This window comes from Crassostrea angulata, chromosome 8 (genome assembly GCF_025612915.1).
Source record: "Crassostrea angulata isolate pt1a10 chromosome 8, ASM2561291v2, whole genome shotgun sequence".
Lineage (NCBI taxonomy): Eukaryota > Metazoa > Mollusca > Bivalvia > Ostreida > Ostreidae > Magallana > Magallana angulata.
In genome coordinates this window covers 29867154-29877640 of record NC_069118.1, presented here as the reverse complement: position 1 = coordinate 29877640, position 10487 = coordinate 29867154, and the positions used below count along the sequence as shown (strand labels likewise).

Here is a 10487-nt window from a genome sequence, read left to right as displayed (position 1 = left end):
AACAGTTGAAATTGACACCCCTCGAAAACCATTGTCAACCTTCGCTTCGCGTCGGTTGACAATGGTTTTCTCGGGGTGTCAATTTCAACTGTTACCCTCCCAAACAGGCACTATTTATATAATGTTTTAAGTTTTCATGAATACATGTATTTCGATAATTTTAAGTACATTGTAATGTAGTTCATATCTCTTATTTAATAATTCTTTACATATTCGTTCAGACTTTGAGAGGTTTCATTTTTTACCTCAAATCTACATAAAATCTTAAATTTGTAAATTCTATAAGCAACATAAGATATAAAATTATTCAAAAATTGTACCGTGAGGTTATTTTTATAATAGAAACCTATGATTATATGTTTCCACATAATATCTAAATGCAAAATCGTACACAGTTTTGACCATATTTCTTTGACATTGTCACATTAAAAAATAAGATGTTCAACGTTCTCTGTTGTGTCTTGACAATAATCACAACATTTGCTTGGTCTTAACTTACATTGATGTAAAAATAAATTGCAACTTAATATATTATACAATAACTTGTAATTAAATTCACATATGTTCTAATCATATGTGTTTAATTTTATTAATGTATATGCTTTTCCAGTTTTCTTTTAGAAAGTTAAACATGTTCTTATAATAGGTCTGATAAATGGGTTTTTGGAACTTAGTAATCAACACATTTTCATAGAAGAAATAACATTTTTTGTCTGTTACTGTATGCCATCCTATATGAAATGTATAACTTTTCTCAACTTTGCTTGTTGTGTAATGACTACATTTCATATCAAAATTCACACATTGTTGTCTTATAACGTTTCGTAAAATATTATATTCACATAGCCAATTACCTTTTTTCCACAACATATCAGATAATTCATTTAGTGTTTTCATTTTGCCATTTCTCTTGAAAAGATCTCTTACATATAATATACCACTTTTTATCCATCTTTAAAAAAACCCAACGTTTTGCCTTTATACTTAAACACTTTGTTGTTCCATAGGGGTTGCTGTACAAATGTTATTTTTGACATGTTAAGAATGTTTCATTGTTTTTTAAACCATTAAAACAACAGATTATTTCTTGAAAAAATTTAGGAAGATTATTAATGACTGTAAAATCTTCTATATTTCTCTCAGTCTTTGATAATATGTAACTCAAATTAAGGTTGACCCTTTTCAAGTAAGCATTAATGACCTCATTAATCAAACATGATTGGGATAATCTATTAACCCAAGATGCTTTCAGTGATTTTAACTTGAGTTCTATGTCTATTACACCAATCCCGCCTTCTTCTATTTTTCCAATTTAAGTATTTCGTTTATTTCTGTCATGTTTGTTCCGAATAAAATTGAAAATGGCTCTATTGACTTCCTTAATAAAATCATTTTCAGGAAGTGTGAGAATTTAAATATATTTTCTATTCCTTCTCTATACTCATCGTTTTCAAGATGTGTTGTATTTAGTTTCCAATACCCTTGGCCTCTTTTTAATTTATCAATTTTTACAATACTTTTCAAAAAACGACGATCGCTCATTCTATTACCTTTACTATGAGTACTTAGAATATGCGTTTAACTTGAATTTTTTCCACTATTCAGAGGCTAATTTACTTCCAAAAATGAAATCAATTCTACTTTTTGGGTTGTTCTCCGAATCACACCAAGTATATCCCTCTGTATTAGAATTTTTGTGTTTCCAAATATCTACAAGATCTAAATAATTAATAATATCTGTTAACTTTCTGTGCGAATTTTCATTTTTTCTTTCAAAGAAACAATTAAAATCACCACATATATATTTATCGTTTCCTTGTAAAGAATGCAGTGCAATAAATTTTTTCATCCTATCGAAAAAAGCCGTACGTTTTGATTAATATAATCATTTGGTGCATATATATTTACGAACGTGAAGTTTTTATCATCTTATTTTACGTTTATTCAAAGTTTCCTACCAACTTCCGAACGGAATTACCAAATATAGGTCTTTACGAAAAAGAATAGTGACCCCTCTACTAAACTGAGAAATCAGGTGTAATTAAAATGTAATGCTTGGCTACAAATAAATGATTAATAATTAGTTATATGTAAATGCACTTACATCAACTCCCTTCAACAGTTAAAGCACATGAAGTGGCAGTGTTTCAGTGTTCAGTTTATTTGGACCATTTTAACAAGAGCTTGGACTTTGGGTAGTTATGTCAAACAGCAATGTGACTTAGGCCTGTCTATTTCATTGCTGGCCTCTCGGCAATTACTCTTTGAAATCAACAAGATTTGTCTGGCGTTTGAGCTAAGACTACGCAATCGGTGCATATTTCTTTTGAAACCCCGTCATTTTTAACTTGTTTTGACGCAATAAATAGAGAGCTACGTCTAACCGAAAGTCCAAGGTCTTGTTAAAATGGTTATAACAGACAAAGTTTATTTCATAATCTATTATAATAATACATTGTTTTAAAAATGGAATAGTTTATTAAAAATTATTTCATTATACAAAAAAAGATATGCAATCAAAATAACATAAATGTAAGTAGAGCAAATGATCTTCTATACGGTGATTTCCTAATTTAATGCGATGAATTAATATCCACGTAAAATCGCGAGAAGCTCGTCTTGCAAATTTTAAAATCTCCTTTTTTTAATTTTCGGACACATGTAAACTACCTGAAAGTATAATACAATTTCGGCATTTTATGTTCTCACGATTTGATGGAAATTAAGTTATCGCGTTAAATAAGGAATCTACAGTATATAAGTTTTTAAATTAAAACAAATGCCAATATGGATTTGAGGCATCGAATAGAGTGGACGTTTTGCGTTTTACAAATGATCCCTTATATTATAGATTTGTCTGACAATGTATTAGTTTTTATTACCCATGATTTACAGCTTTTTTCACTTAAATACCATTAAAATGTACAAAGAAATGTTAAAATAATTAAGGGTAAAAATTGTTCAAATTTTTTGTTCTAACTTTTTGAAAATTGAGATAAGAAAAAGCCGACTTCTTCGTAAGTTCACAGAACGGGAGGTAACTCTGATATAGTTTCATAATACTGATCAGGTGATTAGGCCTTACAATCAAAGCAGGATCAGCCATGTTTTGGACATACATAGCAGACAGTTATATTGAAATAAGGACTTTGTAATTTATTGTTACCAAGGTTTGTATTATCACCATAAATTTAATATTTAGTAAACCAACACATAGGATGCTAACTAAAAATGTTTTAGATAACTGATGTATACAATTTAGTTAAAATAAGAATGAAAAGTACTTTCACTTTGATTTTTTGTCCAAAATGTGCAATTATATTGATAGATGGACAAGTAAGAAAAATTATTGTGTGATGAGGTTGTTTAAAAAAATGATATGATCAATTCGGTAAATAACCGTACAAATGTCATACAACTCCGCACAAGGAATATATATTTATGTATTATAATCACCGAGCTATAGGATCATTCAACTTTGTATTTCTCCAATATTTATTTTTAAATAATTCGATACAGGCAAATATTCGTTACCGGTAAAATGACTGTAGCTAAATGATTTTTGAATTTTATTATTTTCTTCATTAATGTTGTTTAGCATGTACATGCTCACTTTCTGACTACTTGTTCTGATATTTAAGGTAGTGTTGGTATATTTAGCTAAATAGGTTGATTTGTTCAAAATGCAAATCATTTTCTATATATCGTTAGCAAAACAAGTCGTAAATTGAGATTCTTTTATAGAACAACCATGGATCCTCGTTCTAGTGCCCAGGATGTACACCGATGTGACCTTTGTGAGACCGCCGTAGTACACAGCTACTGTGACTTTTGTCATGTCAAACTTTGTAAGTCCTGCTTAGGAGAACACATCTTGGATGGATATGACAAACATAAAATTGTACTATTCCAGGATCGAAGATCAACCCTCATTTATCCAAAATGTAGTACACATCCACATAAAATCTGTGAATCCCAATGCATGGATTGCGACAACATTTTTGTTTGTTCCTCCTGCATGGCTGCTGAACTACATGAAAGACATAAATTTCAAGAAATTACAGAGGTATACAATACTAAGAAAGAAGTCATTAAAAAGGATGCAAAAGAGTTGGAGAATCATATTTCCCCCACGTATGATGAAATTGCACTGGACTTGGAAAATCAGCTTGCCAACCTGGATAAAGGGTATGAGAAACTTACAACAACAATGTCCAATCAAGGAGAGCAATGTCATAGAGAAATTGACATAGTCATCAACAAGATGAACGCTGAACTCAGCGAGATAAAAGTGAAACACAGAGACATTTTACAGAAACATTTAGATGAAACCAAACAGATTCAGTCTCTCATAACACAAACAATGCTGACCTTAAAGGAAATAGAAAAATCCACTGAAGTATCTCCTACCCTTAGATACAGCTCTAAGATAAGAGAATTCAGCAAATTTCCACCCAAAGTTCAGATATCACTGCCAACATTCATTCCAAATCCAATAGATCATGAAAAGCTGTATGGGTTGTTTGGACAAATCACCCAATTATCTACTTCCACAAAAGATAATGTCGTGTCACTGAATCAATCCAAAAACTCAGTAGGAGAGCTACTTGATGAACCGGAGCTTGTTGCTACGATACAGACTGGGTATAGACATCTTCGCAATGTTATCTGTCTGAATGAAGGCAATATATGGACAAGTGGAATGGCTAATGATATAAAATGTTTCAACGTTAAAGGTTTACTCCTTCAGACAATCCAGACAAAGTCATGGGATTGGCCCGAAATAGCTGTAGATAATAATGGAGATCTACTGTTCTCTGCCTGGCATGAAAGGACACTAAATAAAGTAAAGAGTGGACAGACAGAAGAGTTGATCAGATTACTGGGATGGAAACCTGTCAACCTGTGTGTCACCTCTACTGGTGATCTCCTGGTTACCATGTTCAGTGATGATAAAACTCAATACAAAGTTGTACGTTACTCGGGATCTACAGTAAAACAAACAATTCAATTTGACGAAGAAGGTAAACCTCTGTACTCAAGGAGTACTTGTAGTAAATACATTACAGAGAACAGAAATCATGACATCTGTGTAGCTGACTTTGGGGCTGGTGCAGTAGTGGTGGTTAATCAGGACGGGAAACTCAGATGGAGATACACCGGTCATCCCTCAGCAACCAAGAACAAATCATTTAACCCATATGGTATCACAACGGACAGTCAGAGTCGTATCCTAACAGTAGACGGTACCAACTATTGTATCCACATTCTAGATCAGAATGGACAGTTTCTCCGTAACATTGATAACTGTGATCTGAAGAATCCTCAGGGTTTATGTGTGGACAGTAATGACAATCTGTTTGTGTGTGAATTTTTCGGGGGGAATTTAAAGAAAATCAAATATCTAAACTAGATAATGATCTGTTTGTGTGTGACTTTTACACAGGCAATTTAACGAAAATCAAATATCTAAAGTAGACATTGACATTGTGAAAATATGCTAATAAATCAAGCAAATTGTTTTTTCTGTGATCGAGTTTTATTTGTGAAAATTTCTTTATCTAAAATGCATATAAACTCTTCTTGTTTTGTTATACTGTACAGTGTACTACAATTAATTCTATTTATAGCCATATCAATAATACGTTTTTGGTATTAAATTTTAAGGTTACCTTTAAAATGTAAAAGGACTATTATCATGCGTGTAGCAGTCAATTTCAAGCAGGATGATGATCTTTTATTCAATTGATTATTCTGAGCAGGGATGGGGTCAATTACAATGGAAAGTAATTAATTAAATTACAATTACTTGCTTAAATTCTTCAATTAAATTACCATTACCATTACAAGAGTTTTCAAATGTGATTAATTGAATTACAATTACTTTGCAGATGTAATTAATTAAATTACAAATTACATTTTCATCAAAATTTACTAAAACCATGATTTATATACGACACATAAACATTTAAGGAGGTATATCTATAATATGAATAAAATTTCCTCATAATCAAAATAATTTCACTGTTTGAGAATCTGCTAACGATCCTGATAATTAGTTACAATTTTTGGAAAGAAAAAATATAAACTTGTTTTTTATTGTTTATTTTAAAACGCATGTACTGGTAGTCACAATATGGAGGTGTCCCATACACCCTATATTCAATAAACATTTAAAAGTCATATCCCTTAACCTACACCTACCATGTCAACTAAAGTATAATATATTTCCTGCATGCAAAACTATTATATGAAAACTTTCTCCTTTGCATTTTTATACACTATTTTTTTTCTTTGTAAATACAATGCCAAAGTACAGGTTAATCTCGGGTAGAGGGCAGACTATAATTGTTATCAAAACACAATTCACACCTGTTGTTCTCTACCTTATTATCAAAATGTTAGCAATAAGGGAACACACCCTTTGGACATGTTAGGCATCAAAAATTTAAACCCATTTGAAGCCATGCATTTTAGCTCTGTGTATATAAGGCTATCAATTACAAAGCATGACTTGATAGTTTATATAATTTAGATAACACTGATTTTGTTTGTAAATTGAACAGTGATGTTTTAAACTAACTCAATGATAATTGACACACTAATTATTCTAATAAGAAGGGAAATAAGTATTTTTTAAGAAAAAAGAGATAAAACAAATCATCAAATACATGTACTTAATTAAATTTGGGAAACTTATCATTAAAAAATATTTAATCACTGAAAAAATCCATTTTGAGAAATATTTAGTATGATATATATAATAGTAGTTCAATGCTTTTTAACTACTCCTCAAACTTGACCTAATGTACCATTGTGTTGGGAAACATCGGTAGTGGACAGTGGATAGTAATTGAAAAGTAATTGGAATTACATGCCTTTTTTGAAAGTAATTAATTAAATTACCATTACATGTAATTGAAAATGTGGCCAATTACACATTACTTCAAATTACTTCAAAATTTGTAATTAATTACACTCAATTACCATTACAAATTACCATTACCCCATCCCTGATTCTGAGCAAAGGTATTTCATTTAAATACAATATTAAAAGTGGATATACATGAATAGATACAATGTACCATTGTGTTGGGAAACATCGGTAGTGGACAGTGGATAGTAATTGAAAAGTAATTGGAATTACATGCCTTTTTTGAAAGTAATTAATTAAATTACCATTACATGTAATTGAAAATGTGGCCAATTACACATTACTTCAAATTACTTCAAAATTTGTAATTAATTACACTCAATTACCATTACAAATTACCATTACCCCATCCCTGATTCTGAGCAAAGGTATTTCATTTAAATACAATATTAAAAGTGGATATACATGAATAGATACAATGTACTGTACTGTAACACTAAATGACAAGTAACATTGGGTGTCCTTTATGCGGAAAGATGCATTTAGATTGCGTCTTTTTAAAATTAAGTCTCAACTCTTCCACCCATATTGCATATCACAATTATCACAGTGCATTTATGCATGAACATACTTTTGTATTTTTGTACAATAAACACGACAGAGATCAACTGGATCTCCTAAAATGGTAAAGATTGGACAGAAATTATCTGTCTTGATTATACAGTGATTATCTGTTCATCTCTAATGAATGATTATTAATCGCATTCAATTTGTAGCATAATTGGTTACTAGTATTTAAAAGTTTCATGTGTTTCTGACTTTAAAACTGGCTTGGAATTCGAATATGATATACTCTTTTCCACATTGAATTTTCAGTGCTCCATCTTTGAATTAAGATTAACATATTAAAAACGATACATTATCATCGAGATCAAAGTCACAATTGGCAAACAACATACATGATCATCTTAAGGATCCTCGACACCCTTTGACTTCTGCGTTTTATGACAGTACCTCACAACAAGGCGATTTTAACGCATTGTGAAAGAAGTCTATTACGCCAAATTTTGATGTCTACCTTTGTAGTGCAATGGGTGTAGCTTTGATCTACCAACATGCAGGTCCCGAGTTCGAATTCTGCAGTGACTTTTATTTTCATGAAGAGCTGTTGAATAGGTATAGCGCACTTAATATACGATTTTGCCTAAAATATTAGCACTTTTGCAAACATCAGACATTTTCAATAATATTTTACTATGATATTAAGTTAAAATATATTCAAAGAAACGCAAATTACACAATTACATGTACCATGCTCTAAGAGTCTTAATTATCTTACCCGACATTATTAAGATATTCAGTTTTGTTCAGGGATATATAGGAAAGTAGTGTATTGTAGTACATGTTTACATTAAATTAATTTTGGTTTAACGCAGTCTTCATACTGAATATTAGAGAAATTTTTCAATAAGTGACATTTCTAATAAACCATGTATATAGCCATCTACATTTATATTGAAAAGTATAAGATGAGTTGCCTAGTTATAACACAAAAGTCTTGTCGATTTTGTGGTCGCTAGATCGATTCCACCAGGTAGTAACTATTTTTCACTTATATATTATATTTATTTCTCGATGCTGGTTTCCCGAATTTTTGACAAATCAATTGTTACAGACACCATTACAAAAGCAGTGTCCATGTGTCGATACCATATTGCGACATGTACCTGTAGCTATATTAAGTAACATGTACTTTTATTTCCTTCCAAAAATTTCATTTTTTTTCATTTTCAAGTCGAACGCATGCTAAAACCATATCTCATAGTAATTTAGAAGAATGGGCTTGTACGCAGAACTATTCTCGGGTGTTTGGAAACCTTTAAGTACACGTAGTTTACAACGTTGCTGCGTCATCTCTTTGCAAACTTAAGTCCGAAAAGTCTCCATCATCCAAAACAGCATGCTAAGGCTGTTGATAATATATACTGTTGTGTCCGCTTTCTTTCATCTTGTATTTGCGTTTGTTGTCTAAATTGTCTTCAGTTTTAGAAGAAAGTAGAAATACATGTAGTGGTTTAGCAATTACCATACCCTTTCAATTAACAATATCTAAAGATATAATAATACGACCAAAATATTAACATGTCCTCATGTACCCTGATATCTACATGTCCAAATCCTCATAGCAAGAGCCTCGTCCATTAAATTCGAAATCCTACATCAGTTGCCTGTTTATTTTTCTGAAATGGCATATTGGTGGACCTTCGGGAATACGGCACAGCTACCCTTTGTTTTTACCGTATGGCGCACAGCGCACATCAACCTTATACTTTGTTCCTACTTCGCCAACATCCCCCCCCCGTTCGTACTGCACACGACGGATGCAGTTCCAGAAGAAGAAAATCTATATTTATTAATATCAAATTTACAGCAATTTATTAACCTAATCCCTTATGTGTACATTTGGTTTCATAGATTGAAAAATTTAATAATAAGTTACTATAAAAACATCATACACAAAAGGATATTTGTTATAGGAAAAGAATATAAATTTTACAATGTCATTAATATTATTGGGTTTTAATACCTCTTAATCTAACAAAAATAGTTTAAGAGAGAGGGCACTAAATTTTGATCATTACATCTTCAGCATGTAATTGTATGAACTTCAACAAAAAAATTCGTATATATATTTTCATCATTTTTTCTTCTATTTCTAACAACCAATTGGGTTTAAGCATTAAAAAAGAGGTAAATCCACCTCTAATCAGGTTCAATCAAAATGTAATGCTTGGGTACAAATAGATAAATTGTTATGGTAATGCACCAGTGTTCAGTTTACTAGAGTATCAAGTGACAAAGTTTATTCAATTACCTGTTATAAAATTGTTTACCTTGTTTTAGAAATTAGGGGTATAGTTTTTAAATTTATTTCTTATACAAAATGGAGATTTGCATTTTATAAAATATAAATGTATTAAGTGAAGCATATGGCCGCCTGTGTTGAATATGACAAAAAACTTATTTTGTATGCCGATGCTATCTTTTATGCACACAGAGATCCTGATTTTATTGCACCAAAACTGGACAGTGTGCTTGAAAAGTGTTTGTCATGATTAGGGGAAAACAGATTGTTACTTCATCTTGCCAAGATATAATCTATTTTATTTGGCCCACCAAGAAAACTTTAAAATGTTACAGATTGTAAAACATTGTGCGATGGTCATGTTATTAAAGGTTCTGGCAGTGACAAATACTTTAGAATCTGTATTGACAAGTTTTTCTAATTTTAAAATATTGTTTTAAGCAGTATTTAAAAAAGTAAACGCATTCTTAAATTTTAATACAGAAATGCATTCTGTCTTAGTACACAGTCCAGAAAGATCCTATGTTGTGCCTTGATATAACGTTATTTTGACTATGCCTATTCTTCTTGGTATTGGGGAATAAAAAAACAACATAAGCATAGATTGTAAGTTTCCCAGAACAAAGTAGTAAAATTCATTTTATGCCTGGGTCCCGGAGACAGTATCTCTGATAGCATTCTAAATTGTTTAGATATGTTAAGAGTTGAAGATAGAGTTGCTTAATTAAGACTCAACCATGTTTTTAT

At 31.1% G+C, this 10487-nt stretch overlaps 1 protein-coding gene across 1 annotated transcript; it reads left to right on the top strand.

The window, feature by feature from the left end:
* The first annotated feature begins 3763 nt into the window (after positions 1-3763).
* On the top strand, positions 3764-5522 carry LOC128161699 (uncharacterized). The gene has a single exon (XM_052825065.1). The coding sequence runs from the start codon at positions 3983-3985 to the stop codon at positions 5411-5413; it is 1431 nt and encodes a 476-aa protein (XP_052681025.1). The 5' UTR covers positions 3764-3982; the 3' UTR covers positions 5414-5522.
* Positions 5523-10487: the final 4965 nt, after the last annotated feature.